This window comes from Giraffa tippelskirchi, chromosome 8 (genome assembly GCF_054371585.1).
Source record: "Giraffa tippelskirchi isolate mGirTip1 chromosome 8, T2T-mGirTip1v1.2.pri, whole genome shotgun sequence".
Lineage (NCBI taxonomy): Eukaryota > Metazoa > Chordata > Mammalia > Artiodactyla > Giraffidae > Giraffa > Giraffa tippelskirchi.
Window position 1 is genome coordinate 17903194 of NC_137282.1, and position 16725 is coordinate 17919918.

At 36.0% G+C, this 16725-nt stretch overlaps 2 protein-coding genes across 8 annotated transcripts in view; one reads left to right on the forward strand and one right to left on the reverse strand.

Annotated features, from left to right (window-relative positions):
• GTF2E2 (general transcription factor IIE subunit 2) overlaps positions 1-16725 on the forward strand; it is an 88247-nt gene that overhangs the window by 9757 nt on the left and 61765 nt on the right. For all 4 annotated transcript variants that reach the window (XM_081523533.1, XM_081523531.1, XM_081523532.1 and 1 more), the window contains one exon: positions 13317-13408. In XM_081523533.1, coding sequence (XP_081379659.1) covers positions 13317-13408 — 92 coding nt within the window. The remainder of the gene's footprint in view (positions 1-13316; positions 13409-16725) is intronic.
• SMIM18 (small integral membrane protein 18) lies at positions 4110-12603 on the reverse strand. Of its 4 annotated transcripts, none has more exons than XR_014063154.1 (5): positions 12439-12582; positions 10698-11238; positions 5733-5795; positions 4777-4855; positions 4110-4560 (listed from the first exon to the last, which is right to left on the reverse strand). XR_014063154.1 is itself a non-coding variant. In XM_081523540.1 (5 exons), the coding sequence occupies exon 5, from the start codon at positions 4524-4526 to the stop codon at positions 4230-4232; it is 297 nt and encodes a 98-aa protein (XP_081379666.1). In that variant the 5' UTR covers positions 4527-4560; positions 4777-4855; positions 5733-5795; positions 10698-11238; positions 12164-12603; the 3' UTR covers positions 4110-4229. The 4 variants fall into 4 exon arrangements, 1 of the variants encoding a protein (XP_081379666.1); XR_014063156.1 differs by having other exon boundaries at positions 4110-4381; positions 12164-12582; XR_014063155.1 differs by having other exon boundaries at positions 4110-4381; positions 12439-12561.

Here is a 16725-nt window from a genome sequence, read left to right on the forward strand (position 1 = left end):
GAAAGCCTTTGGGCCTGAACTTTCCTCTGTGGGATACTCTTCATAGAAATTTTTTCCTATAGATCGGTTCACATTTTCTGTTTCTTCTTGAGTTAATTTTGGTACTCTGTCTGTCTTAGGAGTTTGTCCATTTCATCATCTACATTGTCCAAAGTTTTTCAGACTGTTCTCTTACAATCTTTTGATTTCTGTATGATCAGTAGTGCTGTCCCTCCCCACTTTAGTTTCTTATTTTAGGAATTTTGTTGTTGTTTATTTGTTTTGGTTAGTCTTGCTTAAAGGTATGTCAATTTTGTTGATCTTTTTTTAATAAAAAAAACTAACTCTTGGTTTCATTGCTTTTTCTCTTTTTCTGGTTTTTAAAAATTTTATTTATTTCTACTTCATAATTTTTTCCCTTATTTTGGGTTTAATTTACTCTTAATATATTATTTTTTAGAGATCTAGATCAGTATAACTTAGTTCACAGCAGAAATTATTTACCTACTTCAAAGTGTAGCAGTAGTAATCTTTACTGATGTCATCTTGTTATGTGGTTTTCCGACTGTTTTACTAACTAATGTTAAAGCAGAGCCAATCTATCAAAGAAGGTTTATCATTCTTACTAGCACATACATTAGGTTTGATTATCTCTCCTTTTAGTTAAATCAAAATTCTTTTTCCTAAGTTTAATTTTTTGGCTGTCTTGTTCCTCCCAGGGATCCCGCCTGTGGCCCCTGCATAGGGAGCATGGAGTCTTAACCACTGGACTGTCAGAAGTCCCTTAATGAAATTCATATTGAGTTAATTAATAGTAAAGAAAATTTTGGGCTTCCCAAAAGGGGCTCGGTGGTAAAGAATCAGCCTGCAATGCAGGAGACGTAAGAGATTTGAGTTTGATCCCTGAGTTGGGAAGATTACTTGGAAAAGGAAATGGCAACCTACTTCAGTATTCTTAACTGGAAAATTCCATGGACAGAGGAACTGGGCAGGCTACAGTCCATGGGGTCGCAAAGAGTCGGACACAAATGACTGACTGAACACACATGCATGAAAATTTTAGAAACTTTTAAGCATTAGCAGAAATCTACTCTTAGAACTAGTCTCTTTTATGTACTTAAGAATATCTTTTGGAAAAGGAAATGACAACCCACTCCAGTATTCCTGCCTGGAGGATCTCATAGACAGAGGAGCCTGGCGGGCTACAGTCCATGGGGTTGCAGAGTTGGACACGACTGAGCGTCTGAGCAAGAATATCTTTGCTCCAAAATCTCAGTGGCTTTAAACAGCGAAGGTTTGTTTCTGTTTCATATCACATGTTTGTCATGTGTTGACAGGGGTCTTAATTCATTATAGTCCCTCAAGGATCCAAGCTGACATAGTAGGTGATACTTCAAATTTGTTGGTTTCAGTGACTGAGGGAAAGAGAACTCTGGAAAATCTTGCCTGGCAGGTAAATGCTCTGGTTTGTACTTCCCTGGTGGCTCAGATGATAAAGAATCCACCTGCAATGCAGGAGACCTGGTTCGATCCCTGGGTCTGGAAAATCCCCTGGAGAAGGGAATGGCAACCACTCCAGTATTCTTGCCTGGAGAATCCCATGGACAGAGGAGCCTGGTGGGCTACAGTCCATGGGGTCACAAAGAGTTGGACACAACTGAGAGACTAGCACTTGGAGGTGGCACATGTCACTTCCTCTCACAGCTCTTTGACCAGACCTCATCACAGGGCCATACCCCACCACTGTCGTGTGCTGAATAAGAGGGGAGCGGGAAATACTGGGTGTAAACACCAAAGACTGCCATACCACCCTAGCTTGGGTAACTATCACTGGATTGCCCAGTCAGCCGCTTGCCAGGTCTCCTGGTTTAGCCTCTTTACTGGCCATTCTGTTTACTACAGTCAGTGATTTTCTATTGATGAATCTGATAGCTCAGTGTTCTTATACTAGGTCCTAGTGTCACTGGCTTGTAGCCCCTCCAACATGCTTTGCTTTCTTTTGCCTCTTGGTCTTTGGTCATAATATTTCCTCTTCATGGAACATTCTTTCTTACCTCCTTCTGTCTTTCCTTTGGTGAGCTCCTATTTCTCTTTTAGGTTTCAGCCTAAAAGTCTTTCCCACTTGCCAATTTGTCTTCATTGTTTAACCTTTGAATTCCCACAGCACTCCCTGTTTTTGACAAAGCTGTTTGTGCTACTGTAATTGCATGATTGTGCATGCTTAGCCCACTCAGTCATATCCCATTCTTTGCAGCCCTTTGGGCTGTAGTCTGCCACGCTCCTGAGTCCATGGGATTTTCTCCATGGGAGATTCTCCAGGCCAGAATACTGGAGTGGGTTGCCATGCCCTCCTCCAGGGGATCTTCCCCACACAGGGATTGAACTTGCATCTCCTGTGTCTCCTGCATTGCAGGCAGATTCTTTATCCACTGAGCCATGATTACCTGTTTGCTGTTGTAACCTAATCACTCTCACATAGAAGCACGCAATACATACATTTTGAACGAGTTAAATAAATTACAGAGTAAGGTAGGGAAAAGATAGTGTTCATGATCAAAAAGTCTAGTTATTGAAGGACCTATATGCTTCCCATCTATGGCACGGACACTAAGTTTTTCAATTTATGAAAATATGGTTTTAACAATTGCTCAGAATTGCTTCTGTTTACCAAAATATTTTGTATATCTAAGTTTCAGAAGTCCTTTGAAAGTTGATTATGTGATTTGTGTTAGTTTCTAATGTTACAAGAAAAATATAGAAAATAAAGACTCTGGGTACTTCCCTGGTGGTCTGGTGGTTAAGACTTCACCTTCCAATGCAGGCGGTGCAGGTTCGATCCCTGGTCGGGGAGCTAAGGTCCTACAAGCCTAGTGGCCCAAAACATAGAAGCAATATTGTAACAAATTCAATAAAAACTTTAAAATAAACAAACACTCTGCGTAAGCGATTTCAGACTGGCATGTAGGGCTCTTTAAATTGAAAACGATATTTATTTTTCACTTCACATATCAAAATTTTTCTGTTTTGCCATAATTTTCAGTAGCTTCTTAATCTGTTAAGTTGATGTGACACATTTAGTTACAGACTGTTGCTTCCATTTTTGTTGTTGTTATTTTGAATAATGCTATTGTAAACATCTTTGTATCTTTGAGTTTTTTTCTTTTGAACTAATTTCTCAGAATAAATTTCTCGAGGTGAATGTTTCTGGCTTAAGGGCAGTTGTAGTGGTTAAAACCATACTTTGGTTTGCTCATGGCTTGTGGCGAAACAGTATCAGGGTTATAAAATTTAATACTGTACAGCCTTTGGCATTTCAAGAAATAAAACTTCCATATTAACAAGTGTTAAGTGGTCCTATCTTTTGACATTTTTAGCGGTCTTTTTGCACTGGGTATCTTAGTTCTTGAGAGTGTGAATATGAGACGCATAATGAAAGGACAGGCTTGAGAAGTGAGATTAGGAGGTGTCCTAGTGAGTTTCAGTTTGAAAACAGCTCATCTTAGTTCATGAATTTCTTACTGAAGAGTAAGTTGGTTTTATGAAGTGACCTTGTGACCTTACTGAGTATTTTGAGTCTTTCACACTAATTCTGCATAAAACTTAAGTCTTTAAAACTATATAAGTTGTCTGTAACTAACGAGAAAATATTGCTGCTTAATAAGTAGGGTCTTACATGTAAGTGGAAGTATTTTACTTTGGACTTAGATAAGCATTTTAATTACCAAAACATAATAATGACAGTACTGTTTTTTAGTCCACATGATTTGTTTAGGTATAAGTCATTTTGGGATCATTAGCCTTTCTTTTGTTTTTCAGTTTACTTTTTAATGCTTTGTATTGAATTCTAAGAATCTAATCCAGGTTTTGAAGTGTCATTTTACTTTATTTAAAAAAATTTATTCATTTGGCTGGACTGTGCGGCTTGTGGGTTCTTAGTTCCCCAACCAGGGATTGAACCCAGGCTCACAGCGATGAAAGCGTCCAGTCCTAACCACTGGACTGTCAGGGAATTCCCTGAAGTGTCATTTTAAACAGGTTGCTCAATTACTCACATTTGTCAAAGTTTTATTGTATATTTAATGAAATAGATACAGACACAAAAAGTGCATATTTAGCTTGTTTTTCCCTTCTAGTAGAAATCTTTTAATTATTCATAGTCAATATTATAACAGCTGGTCTCAGAAATTTTTCTTTTTTTTCTCAGTAGTTGAAGACTGTTTTCAGAGCTTTTGTTCATTCTGTGTAGAGTACTAGACCACTTCAGTTTCACGTTTTCTGATGTTGTCCATCATACTTCTAATAGGGTTTGGTTCATTTCTCAAGTCTTTTACAGTTTTGTTTTTCACACAGCAGCAGCAATCAAGCACTTCATAAAGAAAAGCCAGCACCACTAAAGAAACCACTGTAAATATAAATAAAAGCAGAATGACAAAGCAGGCAGTGTTCCAGTTATCATGGAAAGGGTAAATTTTTTGAACTTGAAAACCAAGGTACTGATAAACAGATGTAGTGGTTTCATTCCAGAGGCTGGAGCTCAGTGAGGCCATTCTTAGAGATTCCACTTATATCGCTCCTTTGAATCTATAGAAGGTAGAAAATGAATTATAGAAGTTAACTGCTAATGGAAGGAGAAAAAAGGCAGCTGAATTGGTTTAAAATTTGACTAAAGTGGTGGTCACAGAACTATTACCTAAAAGAAAAAAAAAGAAAACAAAACCAAAACTTAGCATTTTAGAGTTGTGTTCTTCAAACTGTCCCCAGGAAAGCTTTTCTCATACCCTTGTAGATCCTCCTCACCTTACTGGTTCAGTGTTTTCTCTCTTAGTTCCACGCCTTTAAACTTGCAAGACAAGTGATGTGAATCAGGAAATAATGGCTGAGTGAAAAATAGTAGAGAAAGAAAAGCCAAATGATGACAGTTTTCAGAACAAGGATAATACAATTTTAGATTAAAGTTGCCTATGAAGAGACCTTAATCTTAGGATTTTTTTGTTTTATATATATATGCATATGATAATCTTAAATGTTTCATAATACCTAAATGGCCTATGGATAGGAATAGTTAAGGAAAAAAAACAGGCAGATTCAGCATTCCACAGGTATGTATTATTAAATTTTTATTCCATTTAACAAAATTAGCTAGAGTCCCACTTCCCTAACTCAGTGACTGTTGTCAGTTTGTGTGCTTTCTTTTATGAAAGAAATGAATTGTTCAGTGTGTTTTTCTTTTTGCTACATAGTTGTAAGTAGACTTTTATTCTTGTAAATAAGTGTTTATTGATTACCTGCTATGTAGCAAATACTTTTCTAAGTGCTAGAAATAACTTGTGTGTGAGAGTGTGTTTCATTTATAGACAATTTCAAGGTAGTATGAAAGTGTATGATAAATACCCCCATACTTATAACACAGCTTCATTTCTCAACTCTTGGCCAGTCTATATCTCTGCCCACTTCCATCCCATGAAATGTTTTGAGGCAGATTCCAAACATCATGTCACTTCATCTAGGAATATTTCAGTATGTATATCTTAAGAGGTGAGGACTCTGTTTTTAAATGTAACTGCAGGATCATTTTCACACCAAAAAAGATGAAAGCTTAAACCCCTTGCCCCCTCCAGTGTAACAGTTTAATTCCTTAGATTTCTCTGTTTTCCTTATAAATATAACTTTAAAACTTTGCAGTTAATTAATATTTTCTAAGCTTTTTTTTTTTTTTCTTTTTTAAATCTGATTTGCTTGGCAAGTCATTTTACCTCTGGATGGTCTTGGTTCCTTCCTTTTCTTCTTTCATATATTTTGAAGGTTAAATTGATGATCTGGGGGCAAAAGGAAAGGTTTAAGTTCATTTTTTCCTGTTGAATTTAAGAATCCTTCCATTTTATGATGCTTGGTGACCTTTCATCTTGAAATAAGAGACAGGAGACTAATGGACAGTAATTGAATCACTTGCTTCTGGGAGATACAAAAACACATTGTCTGGCACATGGGTATTTGAGGAACTTACAGTTTTGTGGTGGTGGTTGTTTAGTCCCTTAGTTGTGTTCTACTGTTTGATTTGTTACCTCTGTTCTGCGCGACTGTAGTCCGCCTAGGCTCCTCTGTCCAATGGTATTTCAGACCATGTCAGGAGACCCAGCCTTTCAAAGTTACTCTTTTGTCTTTTGCGTTTTTCTTTTCCGAGTACACCCTAGTAGAAGGCAGAGTTTCTGCGTTGCACAGCTCCAGGGAGTACCAGTCATGTTGTGGTGTGTGGTGGGTGCCTTTCAGATAGAATACAGTGTACACTGGGGTTGTGCAGTGTGAAGTTCCTGATAGCCTACCCTTCCTCCTCTGCATGGTCGCTGCCTCTGATCTTAGCACCTTTTACACAAATAGTCAAGTAGCTATAGAAGCTAACTCAGATGGAGACAAGTTACCTTCTTTTGACCCAGCCTTGCTGATAGAGTAGTGTCATGTATGTGTGTGCACCAATGCCTAAATAATGAAAAAAAAATCCTCTTGAATTTTTAGCACTGCTAAAATGCAGATATTCCTTGGAGGGTAACACAGATTGTTAGTTATTTTTGTTTCAGTATGAATGAGTTTTAGGTTCTTTTTGAAAAGCAGAGCTAATAGAGGAGAGGGAAAGGAAGAAGATGAAGGCCTTGGGGAAATAGGGGATAGGGTGTCTTAGGTGGATGCATAAAAACAGAAAGAATAGCCTGAGCCCTATCTAGTAATTTTACCTTGGCCCACCTAGCCCTCTCCAGCACAGATGAAAGTATTCCTTAGGCCTTTCAGGTTGTGATTGCTTTTTAAAATTTGGAAATTTCTTTTGAAATTTCTCCTCTAAATCTGACATTAGGACTGACTGCAGGGAGAATAATGGTAGGGGAGGGAGGAGAGAGTAGATTGAGGCAGTTTCCACATTTTATCTCTCAAATTTAACCAATCCTATAATTAACTTAATTTAAACTTCTACTTTTCATGATTGGCTTCAGAAACATTATTCTAGCAATTTTAAATAAAGTATCATTTATAATCTTATCTCCCTAACATATCAAACTTTTAATTTTTTTTTCTCCTAGAAATTGGCTGTGTGAAATGTATAACTCATACCTGGTTGAAATTATATTTACTGCTTTGTATTTTAATTTATTATGAGTAAGTCTTTTTAAATTTGTGGTGACTTTTTAAGACTGGGGAGAAATTATAAAGACTAAATAATTAAGTTGTTATTTCAAAATGAAATTTTAGAATGATTAGAAAGTTGGCTTAAGGAACTTTGTATTCTATTTATTTTTGAGGTACAAGTGAACTGCTTTAAAAATTTTTCAGGTCCCCGTCTCCCTAAAAAAAAAAAAAGAGCGGGAGGGAGGGAAAGAGATGGAATGGGAGAGATGAGGGGAGAGAAGGGGGCAGAGAGAGACACACTACATTCACTTACTTGAGGCTCGCTTGTACCTGTCGTTGAACTGTTCTACTGGTTACATTAATACAGTATAGTCACACAATCGCATGTTATGCATGACTGTAGTGACCCAGAAAGATCTTTAGGATATGTTGGTAACTGAACAAAGTGCAGGACACGAAAAAGGGAAATAATATGTATTTTTAGTTACTTGTATCTGCACAGGAATCTTGGGGATATACAGAAGTTAATAACAATGATCACTTGTGGAGTTGGTTGGAGAGTCGAGTCAGGTGGTAGGGATGTGTGTGAAACTTCTCAAGGTGTACCTTGTTATAATCTTTTGGTTTTCGAACCATTTGAATGTAGTTATCCAAACCCAAAAGTACGCCTTGCCTTTGGCTTTTAATAGTTTATTGTGTTTAGATTACTTGTAAAACAGGATTAGTACATTGTGGCTTTGACTGGACTGCGTACTTTATCCACATGCAAACATGCTTATAATAATTATACTTGGAATAGTGACTATGGATAGAAGTATATGCCGCCTCCAAGGGTACTTGTAAGTTTTTTGTCTTGGGTGTCTAAGCAGTTTTCCGAGTATATACATAGCAGGTTTGTGTTGTGCGTGATGCTGCTGCTGCCAGTTTGCCATTTGTGAATGTGTTGATTAACTGATGAGCAACTCAGAACATGCACCCTTTAGTCAGCTTTTGGGCATAACCTGGAAAAAGGAAACCCTGTAATATAGATTTATTTTCCACCTTACATGTAATGTGGTTTATTCTTTCATAGTACACTAGAACTCTAATAATTTTGTGTGTTTAAGGTAAAATCTAAATTTTTGATGAATTAGACATAATTAGATATGTATGTAGAGGGGCTTCCCAGGTGGTACTAGTGGTAAAGAACCTGCCTGCCAGTACAGGAGACATACTGCTACTCCTAAGTCACCTCGGTCGTGTCCGACTCTGTGTGACCCCATAGATGGCAGCCCAGCAGGCTCTGCCGTCCCTGGGATTCTCCAGGCAAGAACACTGGAGTGGGTTGCCAGTTCCTTCTCCAATGCATGAAAGTGAAAAGTGAAAGTGAAATCGCTCAGTCGTGTATGACTCTTCGCGACCCCATGGACTGCAGCCTACCAGGCTCCTCCATCCATGGGATTTTCCAGGCAAGAGTACTGGAGTGGGGTGCCATTGCCTTCTCCGACGGGAGACATAAGAGACCTGGATTTGATACCTGGGTTGCGAAAATCCCCTGGAGGAGGGCATAGCAGTCCACTTCGGTATTCTTGCCGGGAAAATCCCATGGACAGAGTAGCCTGGTGGGCTACGGTCCATAGGGTCGCATGGAGTTGAACATGACTGAAGTGACTTAGCATGCATGCTGATATGTAGAATGTCATTTACCAATAGGATTTTCTTGTATTGTGATACTGTTTTTGAAATTAAAATGTTAATTTATATGAAGCAAATGCTGTAAACATGCCTTAGAGAAAGTGAGAGAAAACAGTCAAAGATGGGAACAGTCCTTTATACATATACATACAATTATATAGATAATTTTTCATTTTTTAAAATATAAATTTCCTTCACCTAATTTTCCTCCCATTTTAAGGCCCTAGTGAAATATTTACGGGTATAGGACTTGGAACTGTTCTGGAGCCCGTGAATTGCCAGATCGAAATAAAGTTATGCTTTGTTCTATTTATGGAAAAAGCCCTTGAATTGAATTTTCTGGTGCCTTTAAAAGCATATCCCTTTGAAATATGATCAATTAATCATAATAGCTTTTACATATAGAATAGCTCAACCAACTCTGGAACTGTCTGGGGTAGCCCATGTATCTAGTTAGCTGGGTGAAATGGCAATGAGCCTCCATCTGTATAACTATAGACAGTTACCAGTAAGATGTAGGCTGATTATAGAGTTAAGACAGTTTGGGAGGTAGGAGTTTCTGTCTGAAGTTTGAGTTATGAGTTATCTGTTCTATTTGACAGTTATTTTTATTTGATCTGAGACTGTTTTTGAGATCCCTTACTTTGGGTAGCAAGCAAGAATATTTCCTAAGCAATTAACCACATTGTACTGAGTCTGGAGAAATCTAGTGTCTTCTTACAGCAACCTTTGGGCTTTGTAGGGGATACTTTTCTCATGCTAGCAGAACACTGATTATTATAGAAGGAACAAAAATTATGAAAAAAAAAAACCTTCAAAATTTAAAACAGATTTACCAGCAAAGAAAACGGCAGAAGTTGAGTCTTTAGGTCAGTATATATACGTCATATTTTAGAACTCTTGCATTTACTAAATAGTTAAATTTTCATGCTTGAGTATTTCAAATGCATATAGGATTTGAAATTTGGTCAGCAAGTTGATGGTAATTCTTAATAGACATGAATGATGGCTCTGAGCTATGAAACTGATCTTATTACCTCAAAAGGTACCATCCTCCCTCCCTTAACCAATTCTTCTTAGGACATATTTTCATTTTGAAATGTAGTTTATCAAAAAAGACTTACTGTGTATTAATGTATAACTAACATTATATTGAAATACTGTGATAAATACGTATTTCTGTGGCATCTAAAAATGAAACATTAAGTAGATTTTTATTTAATAATAGCATGACTTGTATGTTACAGTAATATAGACTTTAAAATTTGACTGTAGGAAATTATTTTAATTAAAATGTATGAAAGTCTAAAGCTCTAGCTCTGAAAATCATTTCTTTGCTTACAGTATAATGCAGCCTAGTAATGGTACTTTTGTGGTCTTTTTATTTTTATATAAAAATCACAGTGTGATTATTGGCATTCTCTGCATCCACACTTAAAATCAAATAAAAACAATTTTGAATATATTCTCATAGCTTCTAAAATATAACAGACTTTAATATAAATGCTTTAAATTTGTATGTATAATCAGAAAGCTTTAGTCCTGGATTTGCTTTTAGCCTAGATTCTTCTTTAAGAAAAATCCTTTGTTAAGACAGACCAAACTGCTGAAATGAAATAGCTCAGAGAAAATGAAATTTGCAAGTAATCTCTTAATATCAAATGCATATGGCTTACTCTAAGGTCTGGATATAGATCAGGTTCATAGAAAATGTCATGAATTTTCCATTAAGGCACAGATGGTAAGGGTGCTTGTCAAATAGCAAAGGCAGTCTTCATATTTTCATAATAAAATCCTACCAGACAATGAAAAGAATAGAGGTTTTTTGGTCTTTAGTAGGAACAAAGCTTTCTGCTTGGGTTTTATGGTAAAATATTTATATTGTATCATAAGAACATGTATTATTAAATGAAAAGATCACAGAAACCTACCTCTTGTCTGAAAGGCTGCAGTTGAAGCAATGGTATCGTCTGTTTGTAACGCAGTCTGGTGCACAGCTAAGATGGAGCTGTGCTTCTATTGGCTGAACCACAGGGCAGCTGACAGTTTCCTCTCTGTTCATTTGCATTAAGTCCTGCCACCCTGAGTAAATCATTCATAAACTTGAATAGAGCTGTCTGGGTTCTCAACTGTCACCCCCTCTTTAGGCCTAATTTTTTGTTTGTTTTTAAGCTAAATTTCTGCATAGGAATTTGTGAGTTAGTAATAAATTGATGATTCCTTAGTGTTTAGCTGTAGAATTTCTGATCCTTCAGTGATTATTTAAGTGCTCAGGCTAGAAGCTAATCTCGAGAGAGGCAGTAACCCAGGAAACCAGCAGTCCAGGTTCTCCAGCGTGGTGTTCCCGCCACGAATTGTGCATAGAATCTCATAAATGATATTCTCTTTTCTCTTCTTTCAACGTGCCATTTATATAAATCTTACTCTCTGGAAGTGATTATTTCCATGTGGTAGTTTGATTTAGATGAAATTCTGAGGGAAAAGAAAAAAAAGGTTTTTATCTCTACTAATTGGGAGAGGGTTAATTTTGGTAGGTTCATCAGCGATACTAAAAGAAAACCGTCTGTGAAAGTAAAATTGCAAAAGAACCCTTAGTTGGATGTTTAGAGATAGAATGATGTTTTTATTATGGTTTATTAGAGTTGTGGTCTAAGTGTAACAGTCAAGGTTTTTATCTGTGAGAGTGGCTATTAGAACAGCAGCAGACTGGGTTAATGCTTGTTGTGCAGACTTATTTTTTAAAATTTTGAATAAGTCACATTTGTTTCTAGGACCAGTAAAGGAGTATGTGGAAATAATCTTATTATGTTCATTTGTTCAGCCAACTAATATTTATTGTTTACTACTCCTGGTATTGACTTAAACACTGGAGACCTTATGGTAAACAAAACTGTGTATGCTTCATGATTGACCATTTGCATGGTGCTTATCCTTAGTATATTGTACTTAGCTATTGTTCATAGTCTTCCCAGTTAGTTGTTTATTTAGTATATTTAGTATTATAGGATGAATGTATTACTTTACTAAGAATTCACTAAATATGTATTTATGAATTCCTGTATTCTGACAAAACATCCAGTTGGAGATGGAATAATCGTGTTAAATGCTAACTAATGATTCTAATACCAGGCACATCACAGTTTACCACTAGATTGGAATCTTTAGTCTGCCACTTATTAGTCTATTTTCTTATGTTTAAAATGAGACAGTAAAAACCTCTTAAATAGGATTTCTGGGAGGGATTAAGTGAGAAAGCCATTTTAGCATGATTCTTGGCAATAGTCAGTGTTCAGTGAAGGTTAGTTACTGTTGTTTGTTATGAGTGTCCTGAACACCTTGGGAAAATGAACTACATAGGAAGTATATCATAATTGAAATAGCATATATGAAGGCACACCTGTAAGGCATTCTTAATGTTATTTCAGAAAACATAAAGTAGACTTCAATGTGTCAATTAAGTTACATTAAAGTTGTAGCAGTTATTCTTATAGGAATATTGCATATGAGGTTTCATTTTAGTCTAAAAAAATCATATTCAATAAAGCCTTTCCACTAACTGATCTCAAAGGAATATTATGCTGCCTTCTAGAAGCTGTTCTTTTGGATCTCTTACAGCTGTTCCATTTGACTTGCGGTTATTCTAATGCATTCTTTTGTTTAAATTATTATTACCAAACTGGTGCCAGAAATTGACTCTCCCTGCTTTTATTTAACCTCTTCCATTGTGGATCAGCCACATGGGAACTTTATAACATGTGATCTGATTCCTTGCTAATAGAATGTGTACTTCTGAAATGTCTTCCTAGTATTTACAATGAATTTTTCACTCTTGCTACCTATGACTAATAGAATGCGTTTGTGATGCAATGGTAGCATTCGGATTTCTGCCTGTAAATATGCAGCAGGATGGTATATGTTCTGAACCAAATGATCTATGTGAATTGCTCCTTGTATCATGCTGTCATCATTTTAAAGTCTTCATGTTTATGCAGTGGTACTGCTTTCATTTTTTATTCCAATATATCTCTGAAGTTGACTTGAAAATAGTTATGGGATCATACTTTTTATTAATTCCCATTGATCAATACCTATTTGTTTTACATTGATAAGCAGAAATTGATGTAATTGATGATAAATTGAGCTTTTTATCCCTTAGAAGTAATCTACTCACTTCTCATGGTTTTAAGGTTGTTAGAAAAGCACTATGGATCAGATTGTGATTTGTATTGTCCTCTTGTTTAAAAAACCTTACTTTTAATTTTGGAGGAAATCTAGTCAGACTTGAGGAAAGAGTGAGATAAAGGTGCTTATAAAAGAAATATTTTAATGCTTTTGAAGTATTTATACTTTGTTTCCATCCTCAGAAAATAGATAGTTACTACACATGCAAAGATTTTGAATTTGTCACCAAAATTTCATAGGGTGGAATTTTTTAGATAGAAAAACTCAATAAATATTTTACAAGATTTAAAACCATCTTAGCTGCTAAAAAGTAGATAATCACATCTAATATGAAAATGTTGTAATTGTTTTTTGAACTTCATTTTCAGATCATAGCAATGGATCATTTAACTTGAAAGCTCTATCAGGAAGCTCTGGATACAAGTTTGGCGTTCTAGCTAAGATTGTGAATTACATGAAGGTAAGTACTTTTCTCAACTAACAAAAATTCTTTTGGCTTTTGGCAGAAGAGGGGGATTGGAATTTTCAGAAGTGAATTTGTATATACATGTCAACATTTATCAACTTGTATGTTTCAATGGTGGTTTATTGTATGCCTGTTATACCTCAGTAAAACTGTAAAAAAAATATTTAACGCTTCAGGCTTTTTACGTTATAGCAAGTTAGCTTTGCAGTGAGTCATCTAAGTATATTTTATTTACATTACAGTGCATTAGTTGAAGTACACAATGTGACCCCACCATTTCACTTAATAAAATTGTGCTCAGGCAGTAGAGATAGCCACCTCTTAATTAGTCAAGACCTGTTGGCAAAACCAGTGAAAAACTGTGAATGATTTACAGGATCTTACTTCCATTGATGATGAGAAGTAAGAGACACTACGTAGTTCAGGGAGATGGTGGTGGTGGCTTTTCTACGTCTTGGAGGGGAAAAATCAAGGTTTACTGAGGGTCTCAGAAAAGCCTTGACTTCAAAAGAATTAGAATTTAATGTTTGATGGGAGATTTAGTATTTTTTGAAGTAAATTTTGAAGTCTTGATGATACATTTTGTCTTTACTAATGATTCTGAACCTTAATTTACTGTATCAAAGTGAAATTTCATTTAGCTTAAATCAGATTTAACTCTTTGTCTGCCAAACTCATATTCTGTTTAGTTACTACTTGCACCTCTTGAAAAAAGTCATGGAAAATACTACTATATATTTGTTGTTATTTCATGTTTTAGCTGTTGGTTCCTTAGTATATAAATCAAATTTATGTGAAGGCTTTTCTTTTGTAATTTAAGAGACTTGGTATCTGTCTGGCGATATATGAAATCTGTGGTTTGTGTTTGATTTTTGGTAGAAATCTATAATTTCCCATTATTGAGTAATATACTCTGATATTTAGGCGTTCATCTTTCATTCCATCCATCCATTCCCCCACATGGTAAACAATTATTAAAACCTACTGTATCCTGTTAGGGGCAGCAGAGAATAAGATGGTTAGATAGCATCGCCAGCTCTGTGAACATGAATTTGAGCAAACTCCAGGAGATACTGGAGGACAGAGGAGCCTGGTGTGCTGCAGCCCTTGAGGTCGCAGAGCTGGACATGACTTTGCAGCTGAACAACACTATGTGCTAATTATGGCACGAATAGTATGAATACGCAGACGAATGTATGCCCTTGAGGCTGTCAGCCTTTTGAGGGAGACTGACATTTAGATCTCATGTTTTTGGTACTTTGCTAGAACAGTTTTCATTTATAGTTTCGTTAATCTAGGACAGTGATCTTAAAATTTTTACTCAAAAGTTCCCTGAAACAGTTTTGAAAAACCGTGCATTCCTTCGCACATATTTAAATTGATAAGTATAATTTTTCAGCAGAATTTTTATTTAAATGAAATATAGTTGACCCACTCCAGTATTCTTGCCTGAAGAAAGAGTCGGACATGACTAAGTGACTTTCACTTTCACAATTTGTATTTGTTTCAGGTGTATGGCAAAGTGATTCAGATGGGTTTCCCATTATAGGGTACTATAAGATACTGAATAAAGTCCCCTGTGCTATACAGTAGGTCCTTGTTGTTTATCTATTTTATACATAATAGTGTGTATCTGTTGACCCCAATCTCCTGTTACTCCCTGCCCATCTCCCCCTACCCACTGTGTTCCCCTTTGGCAACCATAAGTTTGTTTTCTATGTCTCAGTCTATTTCTGTTTTAACAAAAGTATACATAGTGACACAGGATGAAATTGCTGGCATATTTTAATATTTTAAATAAAACATGCATGCATGCATGCTAAGTTGCTTCAGTCGTGTCTGACTCTGTGCGACCGTATGGACAGCAGCCCTCCAGGCTCCTCTGTCCACAGGATTCTCCAGGCAAGAATACTGGAGTGGGTTGCCATTTCCTTCTCCCTTAAATAAAATATAGCACTCTTAAATTTATCTTAGGGAATCTAAATGCCATTTTTTAAAAATGTAAAAACAAACTTCAGTGGTTGGAAATTTTAATTATTTTCCCTTTCAACTTGTATGGTAGTTCTGTTACCCCTGCCAGATTTTATGCAAGTTTTACATATTTTAGTGTTCAGGAATCTTCTGTTGATCATCTATCAAACTTTGTCACGGCAATATGTATATGCAATAAGGGATATTTTCCCTATGACCATAAGACTTAAATATTTTCTGGTTTGAGTTATAACTGTTCTTACCACATAGTTGCTTGGAATAACATAAATACATTAAAATTTTGATTAAAATATACTTTGTAATAATTATACAACAGAAATCCATTTTTAATGACATAAATGGAGCTGTCTTTCTCCATTGGTTCTTGTATCTGTAGATCATATTTATTAGTAGAATGAAATAGGATTTGACATCAATTTCTGGTCTTATTTTGAGATTTTGTAGTGCTGAAAAATAAAAATGTTGATATAAATATGTTCATGCTAATAGAAATTTTGTGGTAGAAAACCTTCCAAGTTGTGTGCCAAAAATCACATAGTGACTCACCATCAAACATTTCTCAGTTGACAATTCTATTAATATTAGGTCCTCCTTCAGTTTTGTTGAATGCAGAAGAATGGGAATCGCCTAATTTGCTGAAGAATTTGTTACTTTGTCCTTAACCATTTGTTTAGTTCTATGACATATGTCAAAAAAGTTTTACCAAGACTCAGTAAATAAGTGATTATATCAGTTTCCTCCTCTTCTCCGTTTGGGCACTTTTTATATATTCAGAAGCAGTTGAAAAATAAAAACGTTAGTTTCAGCAGTTTGCCAATGCAATTTTTAATGAAATATTTTTATGTGTATAAATATATGTTTGCCAAAGCTGTCATGTTGAAGGTTTAGCATATTCAACTTATGGAAATTTTTTCTTGGTTAATAAAACTAGTTTCCACTGTTGGGCCAACGGTACATGTCAAACTTATTTTTTATCATTAAATTTCTTTTACTGTTGTTGTTTTGTTCAGTCGCTCAGTCTTCCAACACTTTGTGACCCTATGGACTGTAGCACGCCAGGCTTCCCTGTCCTTGACTATTTCCCAGAGTTTGCTCACACTCATGTCCACTGAGTCAGTGATGCCATCCAACGATCTCATCCTCTGTCATCCCCTTCTCCTCCTGCCTTCAATCTTTCCTAGCATCAGGGTCTCTCCAGTGAGTTTGCATCAGGTGGCCAAAGTATTGGAGCTTCAGCATCTGTCCTTCCAATGAATATTCAGGGTTGATTTCCTTTAGAATTGACTGGTTTGATCTTACCGTCCAAGGAACTCTCAAGA

Bases quoted from the DNA above. Each gene is read 5' to 3' on its own strand.
- SMIM18 (XM_081523540.1), bottom strand. From the start codon at position 4,526: ATGGCCTCACTGAGCTCCAGCCTCTGGAATGAAACCACTACATCTGTT.